A 23360-nucleotide genomic window follows, 5' to 3' on the forward strand; every position below is an offset into this window, starting at 1 on the left:
TATGCAGGTAAATCATTTTTCATTGTAAACATTTTATCTGACTCCCTAGACTCTCCCTGTCTGGGGGGAATGTGCTCGGTTACCTAAATATCCTTATAACTTAGTCAACAAGCAATATAATACATTTATGGACAAAGAATGTGAAGATGTATAATGTCATTGATTGATGTTGGTAATAACTAGTGTGGTTGCTTTTGATTTATTGAATGCAGGCACGTCAAAAGCACATGCAAAGTAATGATGAAAATGTGTGTAAATGTGGAGTAACAGGGGGTGTGGTATATGTGGAGTGGGAACAGAGGGTGTAGCTTCTTTTTCTGGGAATGAAAGTGATAACAGAGAGATTGTGAGGAAACGAAACTCTACTGTACATAAATAGGAGAGAGAGAGAGACAGAATAGAGTCACTGAAGAGAAGAATAAAGAATTCATACTTCTGATTAAGGTAAATCTAATTCTTGCTTATTTCTCATGATCATTAGGGTGTTTGCAAACGAAAGGATCACTACTATTGCTCATCATTCTATTGTTTTTCAAAACAATTAAAAATAATTAAACTTTGATATGTGAATATTTCCTGAAATCACGCTGCATGTTGCTTTTCTAAGCCATCACACTTGCTAATCATACTACTTTTGTATTGTTGTTTTTCAAAACAATAAATATTGAAATGTTTTAAAATTTGGCAGCTTGGGAATGATTCCTCAAATCATGAAGCTTGTTTAGGAAAGCCATGATATTACTTTTCTAAGCCATCAGACTTAAGAGATAAGATATTAAATATGCAGTTCACTTGTTCGATAATGCAATTTTTGTTGAATCAATTTCAATTCTTTTTTTATTTAAAACCATTGGATTGCCAAAATGCAGCATCAATGGCACCAGGGTTTAATGGTTACGTTTTGGTTGTCTTTATGTGCTATACATGTCTTTGAGATGCATCTGTGTCTTGCTGTTTTATCAGCCTCTCACGCCGTGTGTTGCATTGCTGTGCCATATAAAGAACAAGTTCTACAAGAAATGAGACCTCTGCATTGTATCTTTTGTCACTATGCACGCACATATCGTGTGTAGAGACCAGTATATCATGGAGACTTGAGAATTGACTCTTTTCAGTCTGGCTTACAACCACTTAGGAATGTCCTAACAGCTATACACAGAACACCTTTAAATGGTATGGTAATATAAATGGTAATTATATGCTTAGCAACATCCTAGCAACCAACTAGCAATGCCCTAACAACTACAAAGAACATCCTAGGATTGCTTATCAACACCCTAGCAACCGCCTAGCAATGTCCCAGCCAACATGACCACATGGGGTTTATCTGGGTTACATGGGCCTCATATGGATATGGGGTCAGAGTGGGCACTTTAATGGGCTGAATGTGGGCTCCAGCTTGGTTAAAGTTTTGGGCTCCGTTTATTTTAGGGTTCCATATGGGCCACATTTGGGCTATATTTATAAGTACTTTTTTTGCAGCTGATTTGGTTTACAAATATGGGTAACTACCAGAATTGTATAAAAAACATTTTAAACCAGTTAATTAAATTGAATACATTTTAAGTATTTAATTGGTTTTATATGATTATATAATAATTTAATATACAAATAACAATCCATGATCCTTGACTCATTTCTTTTTATTTATACGTATCCAAGGCTTGACATTAACATCCGCCAAACTGCCAAATGCGGGTGGATTTCAGCAGTGGCATGTAATGCAGTTTTTAATTTTATAAGCTATATAATATATACATTTTTCAGTTGTAGTGATTTAAAAAGGCATTTGAAATAATAAACTAAGTGCAATGTAGTGTTTTCAAAAATATAAATTTTTTGATATATATTGATACTGAAATATCTGAAATGCTTCCAATGCTAATTTTCCGCTAAATAGGCAAGGCAAGGCAAGTTTGTTTATATAGCACATTTCATACACTATGGCAATTCAAAGTGCTTTACATAGAAAGGAATAAAAATAATCACAAAATAAAAGCAAGGAAAATTAAAACAGTTATTCAAAATGCTTTACATAGAAAGGAATTACAATAATCATACTATGGCAATTCAAAGTGCTTTGCATAGAAAATAAACACAAAATAAAAGCAAGGGTAATTTAAACAGTTATAAAATGAATTAAAAGGGATAAATGATACAGTTATAAAATTAATTAAAGTAAAATGAACTAAAGTAGTAAAAAGATGATACATAGAATAAACTTCTCATCTGGCAAAACACCGGTGTATCTTACTTAGAATACATGTAACTGGAGAAGAAAATTTTATTGTTGACCCTTGAGGTACAAAGGGTACTGTATATAAAACTCAGTTTTATTAACAACCTTTAAATGCATATAAAACTCACAATATATAGGTATATGCACGACTAGGCAGGGAAGTTAGTAACGTCCATATGCGTGGTCTACAATCACAGCATTACCAATGTGGATAGGTGCAGCAAGTTATGTATAAATATACATAAGCAATTAACACTACTGCTTCAAAACCAGTGTGGAAGATCTGGCGCCCTCTAGAGGGGAGGGAAGTCCTAAGGTCACAGTTACTCTAACGCAGGTAGACGTACTACTAGCAATTCTACACTCGTGTACAAATCACATCACACGTATGATCACACTTTCATGAGAAAGGGCTGAATAGCCATAAACGGTGGTGACAAGAGGCACACAGGATCAAACAGCATAACGCAATAAACCAAGCCAGGAGTGACACGCACACACAGTTAAATGCTACTCCGTTAAAGCACTGTTTACACAAAGGATCATCTTTCACCACACTCACTGTTAAGAAAAACTATAACGAGCAGCCAGACCTTATAACCTAACCATAGCCTGCCTAATAAAACCCCCAGTCGTTATACAGGAGATAAATTAACAGCCCAGCAACCACTCACGGCCGGTGTGGTGAATAATCCGGTCACTTTGGTGTGATGAGTCATTACTAAAATGATTACCCAATCGGATTGCTTGGGTCCTAAGCCCGTTAGGACCCAAGCAATCCGATTGGGTAATCATTTTAGTGCCTGGTTACAAATCATACAAAATCATTTTATTATAGAAGATGTTTGTACTACATTATAACGAGTCATTAATGTATTTAATGTATTTTAAATTATACGTTTCATATACTAGTATTTAACCGAAGCTATAGATTGTGAAATTAAACATTTCTCGTAGTTAGTGTGTTTTTTAGTTAGCTTAGATCACCGGATAATGTTAGCTGTATGCTATGCTATTATCTAAGCTACCTAAAAAAAAAAAACACTAACAACGAGAAATGTTTAATTTCACAATCTATAGCTTCGGTTAAATACTAGTATATGAAATGTAAAATTTAAAATACATTAAATACATTAATGACTCGTTATAACGTAGTACAAACGTCTTCTATAATAAAATGATTTTGTATGACTTGTAACCAGGCACTAAAGCGATTACCCATAAAACGTGCTTTGAACCAATCGGATTGGTTGGTCCTAAGCCCGGACTCATCACACCAAAGTGACCGGATTATTCACCACACCGGCCCACAGTTCGTAATCACAGAACAAGGAAGTCGCCGCCGTCTCTGCCTCTTCGTCCCTCACACAGATGCAGGGTAGCTCACGCCTCCCGTCGACAGCGTTCCTCCACGGATGGTAACCGTGGAAACTCCACCCGGAACTGCGAGGAGGGGAAAGTGAATCAGTCAACTCTTCACAACAAATCGCGGGGTAAAGCCCACTCATTCGCAAGGCAGTAGCAAAACTACTTTCCTTCAATGCGAGGACTAGAGTTCGTTGGATGATTCTTTCGCCATCCTCACTGCGTCCAAGCAGATGGGGGCCGGCTCACGGTTATCTGAAAAGTCAGAGGCGGTGTAGTGCCAACGTCTCAGCTCTCGTGGGTTGCGGTGCGTGAAGTCGTATTCGGGCGCCGGTTACAGACAAGGGCTCCGGTTAACAGAATCCATCGGCTTTTATCCACTCCAGCCACTAATCACGAAGGCTGCTGATTGTTCCCCGTTATCAGCTGCACCTGTGGATGAACGTCTCACAAACACGCACACAGACATTTTATTCAACATTCCAATTACGTGTAGCTCCGCTACATACACATGGTACCAGCTGCGCTTTCTTGCTCTCTCTTTCCGACAGTGAGTTAACACTCACTCACTCATTTAATTTGCTTCGGATGAATATTGTTGGTGTTACAGGGCTTGAATTTGTGCATGAGATTGCGCACATTGTGCATAACTCATTCCCGCAGATTTTTTGCTCACACCCAAAGTGCGCGCACATAAAGCTGCCCCTTCCATTCCATTCCATTAAAAATATATATGTGGCAGTTTTGCCCATGGTATCGGTGTCAAAATTGGCCAGTGAAAATGCTAAGTGGCTAGTAACTTTGGAAAACCACTGGCCACAGTGGCTGGTGAGCAAAAAAGTTAGTCAAGCCCTGTGTGTATCTAACCTAAAATATTAACCTAAACTATTATCCTAATAATTTGGGATAACCTAAACAGCGAATCCCATCTTCTCGTTTGAAAAAAAAAGTCCCATAAGATTTTTGTGTGTAGCCCACCTTGGCCACATTATTATTAGCCCCCATTTGGGACCCAAGTGAGCCCATATAATGAACATCTAACTGAGCCCCACTTAGAGTCCACTATGGACCCATCATGGCCCCAATGCTAACATACAAGAACCAAGAACTGAGGCTTCTTCCACATCAGACATTGCTATTGGAAACATGCTAAAAGTGCATGATGAGCAGAAAATGACAATATAATGGAGACATGTTTTTAAACCGGCCGAAACGACAGCTTGGAAAAAAGCTGTGCATACCAGCCTCCTACAGTTCTTCCGCTGCCTCAGAAGACGCAGTAGACCAATGCGGCGGCTACACATTGTCATGTTGAAAAATTTAAATAAGACAACGTCTCTTTTGCAAACCCCTCCATGTTGCGGTTGTTGTTGTTTTTGGTGTATTCCTACCAACGCAACGTTATTACCATAGACGAAACGAAAGAGAGGTATAGACATACAAATCGTACAAAACAGTTGCGATACACAGTGTGGACGTCAATCATTTTAGATCAGATTTCAATCAGATACATAAATTGGAGTGTGAACGTATAGCCTATGATCTGTTGGACCCATTGAGACACATTTGGCAGAAGTCACGATGTTGCCAGATAGTCCTCTTGAGACTGACATCTGGTGCATTACAAGAAGTATGTCCGATGCCCTGAAGTGGATGACCAGCAGGGAACAACCAAAAACAAATGGTTTCCAAGGACTTTTATGCAACACATAAGAGAATCTAAAGGAACACTTAAGCAATTAAGGGGAAAGGCTTAATGATGGCCTTAAGGTACCTTAAGCCCTTTATGACCCTTGAGGACCCTTAGGTATTTTATTTATTTATTTTTTGCAACAGATGTTTCACTAAGGGTATCCTTAAAGGTCCCGTCGCATGAAAATTTCACTTTATGAGGTTTTTTAACCTTAATATGAGTTTCCCTAGCCTGCCTATGGTCCCCCAGTGGCTAGACGTTTTGATGGGTGTAAACCAAGCCCTGGGTATTTTTGAGAAAATGAAAGCTCAGACGGGCGAATCTAGAAATCTTCCCCTTATGTCGTCATAAGGGGAAAGGTCACCTCCCCTTTCTCTTCTTTGCCCGCAAAGAGAATTTGGCCGCCCATGAGAAAATGAGCTGCGTGAGCGCGATATTGTTTTTTCCTCGAGAGACATCATGGCTTGCAAACGAGCAAATCATGGCAGTTGCTCAGTGTTTGGATGTACAAATGAACACAAAAGTATTTTTTTAGTTCCTTCATCCGAGCCTCTGAAGAACCAGTGGGTTATGTGAATTTCTGATGTGTAATTGTTCAAGTTCAGACAGATAATCTTTCTCTCAAAGTCGTTCAATACTGTTTATGCATCAATAAATCAAGCCAGTGACTGAACGATCAACTTCACATCGTTTCTCTTAGTAGGATGAAAATAATCTTATTTAAACTGTGATTAAAATATATACCGGTAGCCTACAGAAAGCGATCAAAGAACAATCCCTTTCCAATCGCCCAAGCTGTCAATCACACAGCGCAAGTTTATCTGGACACTTGCCAAAACTCGTTATGAAATCAATGACGCTGTTACACTGCACAACGAAGCTCTTACTGTACTTACCTCATGTTTGCATTGGTGAAATCATTAGTGAGAGTGCAGGAACTGCGTTGCAATGATAAGATCTTCATTCACGCGATCAACAGGCTGTCATCTGCTCAATGCTCATCACTGCAACCTTTAATGTGATGGGAATAGATCTAAATACTTAAAAAGCTTATCACGATTCGTTAATCCCGATAGCTGTAATAGTAAAAACGTATAATAGCTGTAATAGTAAAAGTTTTCGAGAGAGTTACACATGTAATGCGAGATATTTCATATGCAAGCATGTCAGCCAATCACAGCAGTGGGCGTTTACACTGAAGTCTCACAGCAGACACACCCCTTCAAACAGAGCGTTCAGATCAGAGGCTAAAATCAGGCTAGGAATTATGCCTTTTATTTCTAAATTATAACATACTAACATACTTTTGATCTAAAAAACATACTAACATTATAAGGGCACCCCAGGAAACATTCTAAAATAATAAAATAATCCATGCAATGGGACCTTTAACCTTATAACTTAGGGTTTTAAGGTTTCTTATAACTTAAGGGCCTTGTTGGAACTGGCCCCTAGTTATTACTTCATCTTAAATGTAAGATCTTTGAGCAAACAGTCTTATCAAGAACAGTTATTTTTAGGCGTAATTAATCCATGGCCATCAATATTATAATTAATGTTGCTGCTGTTGTTGTTGCAGCTGTTCTGTTTTCCCTTTAGTTTTGACAAACAATCAAAATGACTACAGCCGTAGACGTCTCTCGCCACCTTCATTGCCCCATCTGTAAAAACCTGTTAGCAGATCCGGTCTCAACCACATGTGGGCACACCTTCTGCAAGCGTTGTCTGGACCAGCACATAAGCATGTCCGAGCCACACTGCCCTCTTTGCCAGGAGCCTGTGTCCACCAAGCCATCTGTGAACGCAGCACTCGATGCCCTCCTGCGAGAATTTCACCAGATGCAGTTACCCGACCTGAGCCTCTTCTGTGGAGAAAGAGGCGTGGTCCCATGTGACATCTGTGACGAGCACCTCACGTTCAGAGCCGTGAAGTCCTGCTTGAACTGCCTTCTTTCATACTGCGATCAACACCTGAAGCCGCACCAGTCTATGGTGAGATTCAAAGGCCATAAACTGGTGAATCCCATGGAGAAGTTGGATCAGAGAGCATGCAATTCGCACGGTAGGCCTCTGGAACTCTACTGCAGACAGAACGAGCGCTGCATCTGCACCTTATGTGTGAAGTTGGGTGGAGATGTGATACCTGTGGAGATAGAGAGAGAAAGGAGACAGGTGAGAAAATCAAGCTCTTGGGAAATAACACAGATTAATCTTTTCACCTGAGATAGGGTTTTAATTGTTTCCCAAAAAGAATAAACAAAACTTAAACTGGCGAGTTTTTTAAATAATTGAGAAAGAAAAAAATACTATTGAATCATTGAATTTACAACTTATTAAACACAAATTTTGGATTTACATACTGTAGTTGCCCATCACACCGGGTTTTGATATAATTTTAATTGACTTTAGATTAATTCAGTGTACTCAGAAAGCTGTGTGTGTGTGTGTGTGTGTGTGTGTGTGTGTGTGTGTGTGTGTGTGTGTGTGTGTGTGTGTGTGTGTGTGTGTGTTTGTGTGTGTGTGTACAGGCTGAGCAGCAAACAACTATTGAAGAGCTGGAAAGGATGATCAATCAGAGGGAAAACAAACTCGACGAGCTTAAGGAATCAGCCAAAAAATATCAGGTACATACATCTTTCTACAAAACACGCAAATATGTATTAAAAAAATACAATGTATAACTTGACACCACTCACTAAATTAAAGGGGACCTATTTGCAAAATTCCCTTTTACATAATGTTTGAACATAAATGGATGTCAGCAGTGTGTGTACACAACCACCCCTGTAATGGTAAAAATTCTCAGTTCTAGATTTTGTGATGTCAGTTAGTGTTGCTTAGGCCCTAACCACGACTGCTGACGGACTCTGCCCTATTAGCATAGACCCCGCCCTGAGTGAGCTGTACACAGTCCACCATGTTTATCTCATCGCCAGAGCATTTAACAGCAGCATTCATGAAATTGCATGATTCTGGGTAAACTGAGAATCTTGATTTTTTATAATTTTTAATTTTCTTTAAATAGAGATCACGATTATCCCACAATTCTGAATAGACAAATAAACAAAATGACACATTCCTATAAAATGTTAATTGCTGCATTCTATTTAAAATATTGAATTCATTTGAATTATTATTTTTAAAAATGGGTTTGAATGAATTATTTAGTGACTCACGCTGTGATAATTTGAATTATTGTAACACAGAAATAATGATACTGTGTGGTTGAAAAGACTGCAAAGCTGTTTCATACCTATAGCTACATGACAACTGCTCTCTCTGGGTCAGTGGCAGTGCCAACATATATTTGAATGTTGCATTGTCATCATACTTCTATATGCCAAACACGATATGTCATCACACTATACTGCCAAAAGAGCACCGTCCTTCGGATGAGACGTTAAACCGAGGTCCTGACTCTCTGTGGTCATTAAAAATCCCAGGATGTCCTTCGAAAAAGAGTAGGGGTGTAACCCCGGCATCCTGGCCAAATTTGCCCCTTGGCCTCTGTCCTTCATGGCCTCCTAATCATCCCCATATACTGATTGGCTTCATCACTGTCTCCTCTCCACCAGTAAGCTGGTGTGTGGTGGGCGTTCTGGCGCAATATGGCTGCCGTTGCATCATCCAAGTGGATGCTGCACATTGGTGGTGGTTGAGGAGATTCCCCCATCTATGTAAAGCGCTTTGAGGTCTCAGAAAAAGCGCTATATAAATGTAACGAATTATTATTATTATTATACTTGTCAAATGTTTAAAAGACATAGGTGAATTGTTGTCATTTAGGAATAAGATAGCATAGGTGTTTGAATTGAGATTGTAATCTTTTAAAGAATAATCATGCAGATTTAAATGGTTGGCTCATTGTATACTGTGTATAAACAGTTCATGAGAGTTTGATATGGTAATATAGCTGTTCTGTGTGGAGTCTGCATGCTCTCCATGTGTTTGTTTGAGTTTCCAAAGACATGCCACATAGGTGAATTGGAGACACTAAATTTGAAGAATCATGTTTTCAACACAAGATGAGGACAAGAGAAAGAGCTCAGTGGCAATACAAACACCAACTCGTTCAGCAAACCACATGCGATAGGCAACGTTAGTATTTACATTCATCTTTAAGCCAGGTTCCTTGTAAAGAAGAATATGCAAAGATCATGCAAAGACTAGTTTCACAAATATTTGACTTTGGGCTGCCCATATAGACAGAAAGAGACTGTCACAGTCCAACGATAGTTCACTTTGTTTTTACAGTTTTTCTCAGTCGCTTTGGTGCATTTCTCACATCACTATTTACATTTGCACAACAGTTAATGCAGTTCTCAAAACAATTAGTACAAACTGCAAAACCTAAATGATAACCTGCAAAAGCGTGTCACTTGCTCAAAATGGATAGCTCATTCCTCAAAAGCAAGTATTCATGTCAGTAGCCGCGTTTCCATTACCCTTCAAATTGCGCAAATTGAAATTGCGAATTAAAAATACGCTCAATGGAAACACGTCAATTTCGCAAAAACTCCCGTTTATCGCAAAAAAGTTTTTACGCTCTCATGAGGTGGTTTTTCAGGCAATTCGAAAAAGGAATATTTCGCAAAACTGCAATGGAAACAGTTTTTGCCCATTTACAGTCACCTGACTTAGAAGACGCGGTGTGTTTGAGGTCCATGTATAGCTACGCAAATAGGCCTAATAATTATTTTATATTATTTTATTTTAACATTTAATAGGCTATATTTAGAAGACGCTGTTATGCAAAAAAAGAACAAAGCGTGAGGAGCGCGCACTGCATGGCACAGAGGCGCGGGCGTGAACACTTGCATTTTCCTATCAACAGTGGAAACAACTTAAAAATACTCTATCATTTCTGGCCATACAGAAAATAATAATACATTATTCTCAACTACTTTTATTTGTGTAAACTCACAATAACAAAATAAAACGTTGTGCTTTTGTAAAGTAAAAGAAAACAATCAGACGCACTTTCATGATCTCCGTAAACTGGAGCGCGAGAACTGAAACAAAATATAGGCTAAAGCTTGAAATGTCCACTTTAAAACGAACAAATTCGAATCGAAAGCTAATACCTTCTGATTTTGTAATTCGTATGAAAGGTGCATTTCTCTCTAAAAGCGCATCTGCTTAACAGCGGAGATGGAGATGTGATTTTAGCCAAAACAATAGTTTATTAATAATATTAATGGCTCTTCTCATTCAGCACTGCGGGAAAACATCAATTCCAGGTTCTAATTTGGCCTTAGAAAACCAGTAAAATCGAGATGTTTTCCATATTAATTTGTGACTATTTTAAATGTTTAATAAAGGGGCAAAAAGTCATAAACAAAAATCTGAAAATTCTTCGATATTTACTTTTTTTTGCGCAGCAGTTGGTGTAGCCAGTTCAAATTAAAATTTTGGTGTTCAACTTTGCGTTTTAAAAAGACAACAACCGTTCATTTTTCGTTTTTCAACTACGGGTTAAAAAAGGAAAAACGAATGGACACAAAATAGCCTACATGGATCGTTTGGACAGAATACGAGACAGAGTTCTTTATTAAATTCATTAAAAAAATAATAATAATTAGACTATAGGAATACTGGATTCTAAATCTCAAAGAAATGCCACAATCAAAACCTCGGAGCAGAAATGAGGGCGAAACACCCAGAAACGCCATGTGTCGTTCGCATTATAAGGGTCTTTCCCTGATGCTTGGATAACACGCCACGTACTCCTTCCATTAATAATAATAATGTCTAATGCGTTGGCTGTGATATGTTATAAACCAACGTCAGTTGCCGTGATTTTTGGAATGACTTATCGCGAGAGAAAAAAGGACGTTTTAGTCGCATAACATCGGTTAATGGAAACGCCGTCATTTCGCAATAGTTTTTTATCGATATTTAGATAATAGCGCAAAACATTTGCGCAAATCTGTAATGGAAACGCGGCTTATAGTCATCAAGATGAAAAGTCCTGACACCATTGTTTGCAATTCTAATTTGTTCACAGCATTGTGCAAAAGAAAAAATACACCCTTATTTACAACAAACATAAACTCCCTTTGGGTAGAGCTGTGCACAACTGTAAAGTAAACAATATTGCAGTACATATTGGAACTGAACATACAACATACATAGTACTGTAATCATTCATGCACATCCAGACGTTCCTCTCTGTCTGGCCACATAATTTCATCTACATCACAGCGAATATCATCTCTTGCAATGCAGCGAGGAAAGCATCTCCTCGAGTGGCGAATCCACCCTCTGCAGGACTCTGCTGTGATGTCATCACATGCTGCATCCATGGCCGCTAGCAGTGCCATTTGGGTATGTGGATGCCGGTTATACCTTCCACCTCCAGGAAGAGAAAAACTTCTCTATTGGATTTAGGAATGGTGAGTAGGGAGGGAGATATTCCACCAGCATCCTATCTTGTGCTGCAAACCACTGTCTGACAACATCTGAGTGGAGAAAATGCACATTATCCAAAACAACATGCTTGCTCAGATGGTCTCCAGTTAGACCCCTCTCATTCTTAGGGATTATGTCCCTGTAAAGAGTGTCTAAAAAAGTCAGCAGATGTTGTGTGTTGTATGGACCAAGACGGGGGATATGGGTGAGGACGCCGTTTTCTGAGATGGCTGCACACATAGTAATATTCCCTCCTCGTTGGCCTGGGACATCAATGGTTGCTCTCTGTCCAATGTGATTCCTTCCACGTCTTCTACCTTTTGCCAGATTGGAACCCGCTTCATCAAGGTATATGAATGTGTGCAGCGATTCCCTGGCCTCCAGCTCCAGTACATACTTTATTACAAAAGAGGGAGTGAGAAAAACTATAACAACATTTCCTGTGTAACATGATGAATTTTGGACAACATATTGTACAGTATGCACTGTGAATACACATACACAGAACTGTCATGTAAGTGTAGTGCATGACATTACACAAAGTAAACAGTACTGAACATTAGAATATGCATAGAAAACATACATGTTTTACCTGTACATACGGATCTCCTTCACTCTGTCGCTGTTCCGTTCAAATGGCACATTGTACAATTGTTTCATCCGCATTTCATTTCTCCTGAGCACTCTGTCAATTGTAGCGACTGAAACTTATAACAACACTTTGTATCTCTCTCAACTTTATGGCATTGTTTGCAATCACCATTGCACAAATGGCTTCCTCTTGTTACGGAGTAAAAAGGGGCCCTCTTCCACCTCTGCAAGGTTGTCTTGCAATCCTGTGTGGTGCAGAGTAAAATTACAGTAAATATGGCAAATCTTTACTGTAACACTACTGTACACTACAATACACTAAATGTGTGATGCAGTAAAGCTGTACAGTACGTCTAAATGTAAAATGTACAGTGACAAGTTCTTGTCCCACTGCAAGCTTCATGTTTGACAGTAGTGCAGTGCAGATTGTTTAGTGCTGAATTACTGTCCATTTATACACACACCTGTTCTCCCGACGAAATGTTTGAATAATTGAATTTACAGTGGTTCTCCCAACATTTGCCTGCACCCTTCGACCAGCCTCAGCCATTGTGAGGTCATGATTGACAACATGATCCACAATTGTAGCCCTGATTTCATCAGGGATCCGCCTATGTACTTGGCCTCTTCTCCTGTTTTGTCCCCTTCCCCTTCCCCTTCCCCGTCCCCTTGCCCTTCCCCTTCCCCTTCCTCCCCCTTCCTCCCCCTCCCCCTCCCCCTCCCCCTTCCTCCCCCTTCCTCCCCCTAAAAAATAAGTCAAATTTGCTTGACAGATTTTGACAACTAGTTCAACATTTTTGTATGTAATGACTCAAGCAATGAAATGATGACTATTAATTTTATATGGAATGACTATTCAGCATTCACAAGTATAGTTCATTTTGACTGACATGACATAAGCAAATGATAATGTTATAAAACAGCAGAGAGTTGTATGAAAGCAATTTATGCATGTCCAAAAGCATTTGCAATTTGTTGGAAGGAATGAGAAACTGCTACTATGATGTGCACAAATGGCTAAATGTTGTGGAGGTTGAACTAACAGTTGTGCAAATGTAAATAGTGATGTGAGAAATGCACCAAAGCGACTGAGAAAAACTGTAAATGCCATTTAGGGGCAGGGATTATCTGAAATATATTCTTCAATAATATTCAAGTGCAAACAAACAAACAAACAAACAAACTATTAAATAAATAAATAAATAAAATTCCAATTCCAGTGTCCCCTTACGAAAAATAAGTTTATTCAAGTATTCTATTAGTATACCTCTTTTAAACTATAAATAAGAAAGTGTACTTTCAGTCTACATTTTATATACTTCTCAAAAATATACTTTATGTACTTCTCAGAAATATACTTAAAATTACACTTAAGTGCACTTGACTTATACTAAGAGAAAAGTCCAAGTATATTTAGTTTGTACTTGTACTTGTACTCAATCTTTTGATCGAGATATACTTAAAAGTATGTAGTTCAAATAGAATGCAAGACAAAGAGAGAAACAAGTCCATAAGGAGAAATGTGGCAGTATATGTTCTGGACAAATCCATCTCCTATCTGTGCTGGCTTCCAAGAATCACACACATACATGGAAAAATACATTAAAACAGATGTGTGCTTGAACAAAAAACGGCTTCTCCCCTTTCCCCATTTTCCCCTTGTAGCCTTACTCCTGCGTTTACCGAGGGTTCAGAAAAGTCAGACTGCGAGCTGAATTTTACAGACAATTCAAGCTCACAATACTATTAGTATTTATTAATATTTTGAATTATTTTTTACATTTTTAGTTTTTATTTTAATTTGAATAATTTTGTTTTGCTTTTGTTATTTTCATAACTTTTTAGTTTTTAAATATTACTATATATCCTTAATACATTTTTGTTTCAGTTTAAAGGGATAGTTTACCCAAACATTTTTATGTTTTTTTGTAAAAAATGTCCTGGCTCTTCCAAGCTTTATAATGCCAGTGAATGGAGGATGAGATTTTGAAGCCCCAAAAGTGCATCAATCCATCATAAAAGTAATCCATACAGATTTTTTGTATTTACTCTTTTGGACATTTTTCTTACACAAACGCATCACTTCACAAATTCATCCTCCATTCAATGCCATTATAAACCTTGGAAGAACCAGGGAATTTTTAAATATAACTCTGATTGTATTCGTCTGAAAGAAGAAAGTCATATACACCTAGGATGGCTTAAGGGTGAGTAAATCATGGGCTAATTTTCATTTTTTTAGTGAACTATCCCTTTAAGTTTGTGCAATTTTGTAGGCCCTACTTAAACATATGTATTTCAGTTAGTTGCTAAGACATCATTTTTATTTTCGTTTGTTTTTCATCTAATATTTATATTTTATCCTTCCCTTGGGTCATTTTGACCCGGAAAATATTTGTGAAAAAAATTAAACAATAATAACACTGACCTGGACTCAAAGAAATGATTTAGAGCTTGCCAGATCAAGAATATGCTTAATTTTTGTGTTATATGCCTTCACTCTTCGCAGGCTCTGATAGAAAGAGAGCAGCAGGAGATAAAGGAAGTGTTTGCTGCAGTGATGGAGGCTGTGAAGAGATCAGAGCAGGTGCTGCTGGCTCCTCTGGAAGACGGAAGGAGGTGTTTGGAGAAGGAGATGGATGAGAAGACACAACAAATACAAAAAGACATTCTCAAGTATAAGGAGACCATCAACTCCTTGAATCACACTATGAATGAGGAAGATGGCATCTTCTTCCTGCTGGTCAGTTAATCATGAAATACTGACTAATATTTTACAAACACAAAATGATACTGTTATATGTCCAAAATAAAACTATTATGTGTCCCAAATAATACTATTATATGTCCCTTTTCAGTCTTACCCGTCTGTACCAACTGAGTTCAGAGATGACTGGATGATTTCCATTGACACTGAATTAAACTTTGGCACAATGAGAAATATAAAGGCAGCCTTATTGGCAGAGATTGAGACTCACTTGGAGAAACTTTGCACTGTTGGTGAGTGATTATGTCTGAGAGCTGTGATATAATTAGCAAACATTCCCTATTGTTATTGCCGATAAATAGAGTTAAGGATTTGGACAAGATGTCCTGCACTGTTTGTGAGCCCTTGTGAAAAAGAAGTATATTTCAGCTTACTTTTAAAAATATTACTTATTACAGAAATAATATACTGTGAAAGTATATGAACTGAATGTAATGTTTTGGAACACTTAATTGCATGTTAATTGCAATTACTAAACGCAAATAAAAAACTAAAATAAACAATGGCGGACTGTGGCTCACTCAGGGCGAGTCTACGCTAAAACTGCAGTGTCAGTCAACAGTCGTGGGAGGGGCTTATGCAAAAGTACGTCACATTGCCCCGAATCTGAGAAAGGCTTATTCTGAGACAGTGCTTATGATTTATGGGGATTTAAAGAAAAAGCACTGGGTGGATTTTTATCATTATAGGGTGGTTGTGTACACACACTGCCAACAAAATGTATGTTCAAACGCCATGTAAAAGTGAATTTTGCATAATAGGTGCCCTTTAAATAAATGTCTCCCTTTTTTATGCTCAAACAGCAACATTACAGACTAACTTAAGTTGAAAAAGTGAACATGCATAATAGGACTCCTTTAAAGATTTGAAGTAGGCCTACACTACAAAGTGCACAATACAATTAAGCGCACTTCTTTTTTCACATGGGTGTACAGTCATGAATGACACCTCAAATCTTGTGTTTAGTTAAGGAGAGGTGGATAGTGGTAATGATGGTAATACCATGGTATTATTTAATATATTTTTGAGTAACATTTATGTATCATATGAATATGTATATGTATATGGAAAACATCAGATATCTGTTCATGGTGTGTCTGTCTCAGTACCTTTAAAGGATTGGTTCACTTCAGAATTAAAATTTCCTGATAATTTACTCACCCCCATGTCATCCAAGATGTTTATGTCTTTCTTCAGTCGCAAAGAAATTAAGGTTTTTGAAGAAAACATTCCAGGATTTTTCACCATATAGTGGACTTCAATGGCAACCAATGGGTTGAAGGTCCAAATTGTAGTTTCAATGCAGCTTCAAAGGGCTCTACACGATCCCAGCCAAGGGATCCTTATCTAGCGAAACGATCTGTCATTTTCTAAACAAATAAAAATATATATACTTTTTAACCACAAATGCTCATCTTGCAGAACTCTGCGATGCACCAGGCATTACGTACAGTAATCATGTTGGAAAGACCAATAGCAACATAGACGAAAGTACCATCCAATATTTACAAAGCGAATGTGCAAAGACTAAGTCAAATGCCCTTTACAAAAAAAAGGTAAAACAGCGATGTCGGACGATTTTGAACTTGGAGGAGAAAATTAAATGGGAGTTTTTTTGCCCTACCGCGGTACTTCTGCATATGTCACGTGTGACCTTTCCAACATGATGACGTAATGCAGGGCGCATCGCAGAGTTCTGCAAGATGAGGATTTGTGGCTAAAAAGTATATAAAATGTAATATTTCTTTTGAAAATCACAGATCGTTTCTCTAGATAAGACCCTTATTCTGCGGCTGGGATCGTGTAGAACCCTTTGAACCTGCATTGAAACTGCAATTTGGACCTTTAACCCATTGGTTGCCATTGAAGTCCACTATATGGTGAAAAATTCTGGAATGTTTTCCTCAGAAACCTTAATTCCTTTTTGACTTAAATTAAAGTAAAGGGGTGAGTAAATTATCAGGAAATTTTAATTCTGAAGTGAACTAATCCTTTAAATGTAAAGCTGTTGTCATGATTTGTTTTGTGATGTTATCTCTTCTCATTACAGAAATTAGAAGAATTCACAGCTTTTCAGGTATGTGTAGGAATAATTGTTAACACTTTACAATAAGGTCCCATTAGTTAACTTTAATGCATTAACTAACATTAACTAACAATGTAACAATAGATTTGTTGCTGTATTTATTCATCTTTGTTAACGTTTGTTAATAAAAAATACAACTGTTTGTTTGTGTCAGCTCAGGTCCATTAAACTTTTGATTTAAATTATGCATAAGTAAATGTTGAAATTAACATGATTAATAAATGCTTTAAAAATAATGTTCATTGTTAGTTCATTTTAACTAATGCAGTTAACTAATGTTAACAATTGAAATAAAGCTCAAACATCAAGTATCTGAGAATCTTGTATTTGCTCAGTGGACGTGACTCTGGATGCAGAAACGGCACATCCACACTTAGAGGTGACTAAAGACGGCAAAGTGGTCAGAGACACTGGAAAAAGCCATGACATCCCAGGCAGTCCACAACAGTTCGACCTGGTTGGAGGAGTCCTGGGAAAGCCTCGCATCACGTCGGGAAGAGCCTTCTGGGTCGTGGAGGTGGGGAAGAAGGTTGGCTGGGAACTCGGGGTGATGAGAGAAGGCTCGAACAGGAAAGGGAAAGTCTCCTACAAACCCAGCGAGGGATACTGGTCCATTGTGCTCTGCGGTCAAAACATGTATGGAGCTTTTGAAGACCCTCCAGTCCTGCTGCATCTCAACACCAAACCCCAGAAGCTGGGAGTGTTTGTGGACTGTGAGGAGGCTATAGTCTCCTTCTATGATATGGTGGCTCAGTCACATATTTACACATTTACTAAGTGTAGTTTTCATGGTGCAATCCGTCCATACTTTAATCCTCATCCAAACAAAGACGGGAACAACTCAAGTCCATTGGTCATTTGTGCTGTCAATCAAACTGATGTCTCTGTGTGAGAGAAAGGGCAAATCTTGATTTTGAAACAAATTAAATCAGATATAGTAATTTATCTAATTAATCTATCTATCTATCTATCTATCTATCTATCTATCTATCTATCTATCTATCTATCTATCTATCTATCTATCTATCTATCTATCTATCTATCTATCTATCTATCTATCTATCTATCTTATCTATCTATCTATCCTGTAACTTTAAATGGAAATTAAACTTGCTTTTTGATCTTGTAGGGACCTTGGGGGAAACAGCTTATAAATCATCCTAATTATGTTTTATTGTTTTTTTTTGTTTGTTTGTTTTGTTTTTAATGAAAAAATGCAGAAAGTTTTCTCTTGGTGTTGTGTTTAGGGGTAGGGTTAGTGGATAGAATATACAGTCTGTACAGTATGAAAATCATTATGTCTATGGAAAGTCCCCATGGAAACCCAACATAAATAAAGCATGCTAAATGATGTTTTGAATGTGTGTGTGTGTGTGTGTGTGTGTGTGTGTGTGTGTGTGTGTGTGTGTGTGTGTGTGTGTGTGTGTGTGTGTGTGTGTGTGTGTGTGTGTGTGTGTGTGTGTGTGTGTTTATGCTTTCTGTCCAAATATTGCTATTACAGTTTTTCTCAGTCGCTTTGGTGCATTTCTCACATCACTATTTACATTTGCACAACAGTTAATGCAGTTCTCAAAACAATTAGTACAAACTGCAAAACCTAGTTGATAACCTGCAAAAGCATGTCACTTGCTCAAAATGGATAGCTCATTCCTCAAAAGCAAGTATTCATGTCAATGAAAGTGTCAGTGTCATCAAGATGAAAAGTCCTGACACCATTGTTTATGAACAAGATAGTCAAATGGCTTAGTCATGTTTTCATTATGACAGTTTACTCTGTAAATGTTTTCCAATGCAAAAAAAATGTCAAATCTTGGTGAAACTACCTGAAAATGCTCAAGACAGCACTATATACTATTTGCACAGCCATTTGAAAAATACAGTAAAGTTACACATTATTGTATTTAGTGAGGTAACAAGTGAGTACAAGACACTGAATATGTATGTTTCACATTTTTACTGCATATGCTCTTTGCAATTCTAATTTGTTCACAGCATTGTGCAAAAGAAAAAATACACCCTTATTTACAGCCCGGTCTCACCCCAAAACGTCATGTACGGACGGGTCTTGACCATACGGCAACATACGACGAAAAGGGTACCCCTAAAACGTCCATATGAGACGAAGACATAAGCGCACCAGCAGCGCCTCCTAGCGGTACCCTAACGCATACCTAAACCTACCCATAACCCGAATCGTCACATATGGACGTTTTAGGGGTACCCTTTTCGTCGTATGTTGCCGTATGGTCAAGACCCGTCAGTATGTGACGTTTTGGGGTGAGACTGTGTTATTATTTACAACAAACATAAACTCCCTTTGGGTAGAGCTGTGCACAACTGTAAAGTAAACAATATTGCAGTACATATTGGAACTGAACACACAACATACATAGTACTGTAATCATTCATGCACATCCAGACGTTCCTCATCAGTGAAAGCTGAGATTCACTTGAGAGAAACTGTTCAATTTAGGAGACATTTTCAGGAAAAAAAAGATTTTAAAAAATGTGTAAAATTTGCTTGACTGATTTTGACAACTAGTTCAACATTTTTGTAATGACTCAAGCAATGAAATGAGGACTATTAGTTTTATATGGAATGACTATTCAGCATTCACAAGTATAGTTAATTTTGACTGACATGACATAAGCAAATGATGTTATAAAACAGCAGAGAGTTGTATGAAAGCAATTGATGCATGTCCTAAAGCATTTGCAATTTCTTGGAAGGAATGAGAAACTGCTACTATGATGTGCACAAATGACTAAATGTTGTGGAGGTTGAACTAACAGTTGTGCAAATGTAAATAGTGATGTGAGAAATGCACCAAAGCGACTGAGAAAAACTGTAATATCTCCAATCTAGCAAATGAAGAGGCACAATAGCATTGCTACCTTTTGCTTTGCAGCTTTTTGATTGTCAACCAACTGCACAGGATAGATGATTTATACCTACATTACTTTTGTTCTAAGTTGTACATTTAACACCAGAGAGGATTGTTTGGTATTGCTTTATGATTGCTAAACAGGTATTATTATCATCATGGAATTGACCAATGTTCATGCAAGTGACACTGAAGTTAATTGTTCTCATTACTCATTTATTATGATTACTTTCTCATTTTCTATATTGACATAATTGATGATTAATAATAATTGTAGGTACTAAGAGGAAGATATTTTCTATCCACACACTCATGAACAAATCAATATATTCACATCTTTCACACTGTCGTGCAAAAGCAGGGCAGGTGAGCGAATTACACATGCAAATCCACAGCGAAGTGTTTGCTTTGAGAGTGCTGAATGCTCGCAAGAAACTCAAGATATTCACATCTTTCACACTGTGCATTGTTGTACATATAAATTGTGCAAAAGCAGGCCAGGTGAGTGAATTACACATGCAAATCCACAGGGAAGTGTTTGCTTTGAGAGTGCTGAATGTTGTGCTGAAAGAAAATTATTACTTTTATTTCTAACTTGAAAACTTTTATTAGTCACTTTCTGAAATGCGTGCTTGAGTTTAACATTTGAATGAGGAAAAATCTGTCAGGTTTGATAAGACTGCTGAGGAAAAATCCTGACAATGTCTCAAGATGAAAGCATTTGAAGTGTCAGCATTTGAGTGCGTCTAAAGACTTCAAGAAGCAAACTACTTTGAGAAATGACGAGTCAGCCAGTCCTTGGCACTCCTAACAGAGTTATTTTGGGTTTTCTGGCAGCCATGCGAGTCGAATGAATGATGGATTCTGTGTAGAAGCTGCATCAGGGTCAGGTTAGGTGAGACTGTTCATCATGACAATATTATCACATTCACTTTGTCACCATGATTTTGCGTAGTTAGATAAACATGTTTTATTGTTCCTTATCAGAGAAACATTTAACCGTATCGTCACCAACCCTAACCATAAACTATCACTAAAATCATTTATCAGCTATAAAGCGCACACCAAACAATAATGGCGAGCAAACAGCATTTTGAATCAATTGAATGCAATTTATGTGTTGTTTTTTGGGAGTGGAGCATGTATGTCAGCTTTCGTGGGGGCTGACAGTGGTCATTTATAAAATCTGGAGTTTGTAGCTCCGCTCCTGTTGGCTTTCTTCTCGAGGGAAGAAAGTCTTATGGAAGTGGCTCAGATCTCACGTTTGCCGAGGCAACACCTAGAATACTAGTTTGCAATAAAGAATCTGGAGGCTCGGATCTCGTGTTTACTGTGGTGGCAATGGTTAGATTATTTAGATAAAATATTTTTAGAATGTGGTGGGAACTGAGCAGATGGGAATTTCCCTTTCTCTCTTGTTCCTGTGATCGCGTGCAAACTAATTATGTGTGTTTGCAAACAATGATTTATGATTCTTTTTGTATATTTCTTGGCTGCATTTAATTTTGAGTTATTAAATGGAACATTTGTCTGGCTTTGAGAAATTAGATGGTCTGGATGAAAGGCTGAAAATAGTATTTTCATACAGGCTATTTTTCTTGTCTGGCTGATCTTTGGCTACATTTAATTTTGAGGAATTAAAAGGCAAATACTTATCTGATTTTGACACGTTAGATGTCTGTATTAATACACTATATTCAGCCTTTCATCCAGACCATTCTTTACTTGTCTGGTTGATATTTGGCTGCATTTAATTTTGAGGAATTAAATGATAAATACTCATTTGATTTTTTTAAAAGTTAGATGTCTGTATTAATAAACTATTCACCCTTTCATACAGACCATGTTTCCTTGTCTGATAGATCTTTGGCTGCATTTAATTCTGAGGAATTTAATGGTGAAATTCCCGGTGGAAAATGGATAACACCTCATTAAACGGTGCCCATCTTTTTTCGGTGCCCTCAGGGTTCTGCCATCCCCGCCACCTTGTGTGCTTCGGGGCGCAGGGGTCTTTAGCGAGTTCTAGTCTCAGTGTTTGCCCGGAAACGTTGCGGCACTGGGAGAATCGCACCCTACAAGGAGGGTTTCAGAGGGTTCAGTTCGGTTGCTTCCTGCCGATCATCTGTTTGAGGGCCCCAGATTGGCTACTCGATTTATGCTAGAGACCGGTCTTGAGAGGCTGGTTCTTTTAGTAGTCTCAGCCGAAGTCTTTTCGGGATAAGACGGATCTGAGGACTGTCATTATCTCGGAGACGGTTTCAGCGAAGAGGCCCTGACACCAATGGTGCCAGACCTCTGAGGGCTGTCCCTTCTGGGGGGAAGTGGTCAACATCTCATTGTACGGTCCCCCATTTCCCTTCAGCGCCCTCAGGGGGCCGTTCTGCCTACCATGCCACCTTGTGTGCTTTTGGCCAAAGCGGTCTCCAGCGAGTTCTAGTCTCAGTGTCTGCCCGGAAACATTGTGGCGCTGGGATGCTCGCACCCTGAGGAGGGTTTCAGAGAAATCAGTTTGGTTGTCCCCTGCTGGTTCACCGCTTCAGGGCACCGAATTGGTCACTCAAGTAAAACCAGAAGTAGTAGTACTAAGTAGTTCCCTTAGTAGATTTTTTAGCATCATGAAAACTACTGCCAAATATATCTCAATGGGTCCTGCACACAGGAGGGTCTTGTCTACTGTGGTAGGCCCCGAGCAGGCTCTAGTTATGGAACAAGGAGGTAAAAGCTTTGCTGGGGAAGGGAGCCGTAGAACGCGCTCCCCCCCTCCGCTGCTGTCTATTTCAGGGGGTGGTCTGAGTGCGGTTTGCTTTCAGCTACTGGTACCTTTCACTAAAATGTGCTTTGTGAACATCGCTCTGGACTCGCTTGATGTTTTATTCATTCGCAAATTCCAATTTAGTTTGGTCATCAGATGCCTCCATACAAATCAGTTATTCATCATGACTGTTTCTTTGGCAGATCTCAACAAATTATTTCACGAGTTCACACTTACATATAATCAGATAGAGTAAAGGTTATGTGTATTTAGCGTGCTGTCCAAGGGAGGGCTCCGAGCTCAGAAACCCGGTCCGACACTACACTATCGCAGACTAGGAATAAGGGTCTTTAAAATTAAAATGGACCAATAATAAGTTGAAGTTCTGATACCGGTAATGCCTAAGAAAGGGTGGGGAAACACATGGACAGTTTTAAAGACATTCAAGACAATTTGTTAAATTATGATTACATAAGCCATGCACAATTATTACTTACATTGGAACCTTTTAGTCTGTGCAGATGACAATGTTGGCCCCCTCACCCTTGTCTTTGATGATTCTCATCAGTCT

The 23360-nt window shown here is 38.4% G+C and overlaps 1 protein-coding gene and 1 long non-coding RNA gene across 3 annotated transcripts in view; both read left to right on the forward strand.

The window, feature by feature from the left end:
* LOC307155625 overlaps nucleotides 1–23360 on the forward strand; it is an 821100-nt gene that overhangs the window by 308276 nt on the left and 489464 nt on the right. The gene's annotated exons all lie outside the window — the stretch shown is intronic.
* On the forward strand, nucleotides 384–18503 carry LOC307155606 (E3 ubiquitin-protein ligase TRIM21-like). Of its 2 annotated transcripts, none has more exons than XM_079866398.1 (7): nucleotides 384–444; nucleotides 6877–7469; nucleotides 7826–7921; nucleotides 14809–15042; nucleotides 15158–15299; nucleotides 17117–17143; nucleotides 17488–18503. In XM_079866398.1, the coding sequence occupies exons 2-7, from the start codon at nucleotides 6915–6917 to the stop codon at nucleotides 18042–18044; spliced, it is 1611 nt and encodes a 536-aa protein (XP_079722524.1). In that variant the 5' UTR covers nucleotides 384–444; nucleotides 6877–6914; the 3' UTR covers nucleotides 18045–18503. The 2 variants fall into 2 exon arrangements, with proteins under 2 accessions (XP_079722524.1, XP_079722525.1); XM_079866399.1 differs by having other exon boundaries at nucleotides 391–444; nucleotides 6897–7469.

This window comes from Squalius cephalus (assembly GCF_949319135.1).
Source record: "Squalius cephalus genome assembly, chromosome: 3".
Taxonomy (NCBI): domain Eukaryota; kingdom Metazoa; phylum Chordata; class Actinopteri; order Cypriniformes; family Leuciscidae; genus Squalius; species Squalius cephalus.

What these genes read in the sequence shown, in the direction of transcription:
- LOC307155606 (XM_079866398.1), top strand. Translation starts at nt 6,915, where the DNA reads ATGACTACAGCCGTAGACGTCTCTCGCCACCTTCATTGCCCCATCTGT. An exon ending in AATCAGCCAAAAAATATCAG is followed by an intron (nt 7,922 to 14,808) that starts GTACATACATCT and finishes CACTCTTCGCAG; the next exon opens with GCTCTGATAGAAAGAGAGCA. An exon ending in GGAGAAACTTTGCACTGTTG is followed by an intron (nt 15,300 to 17,116) that starts GTGAGTGATTAT and finishes TTCTCATTACAG; the next exon opens with AAATTAGAAGAATTCACAGC.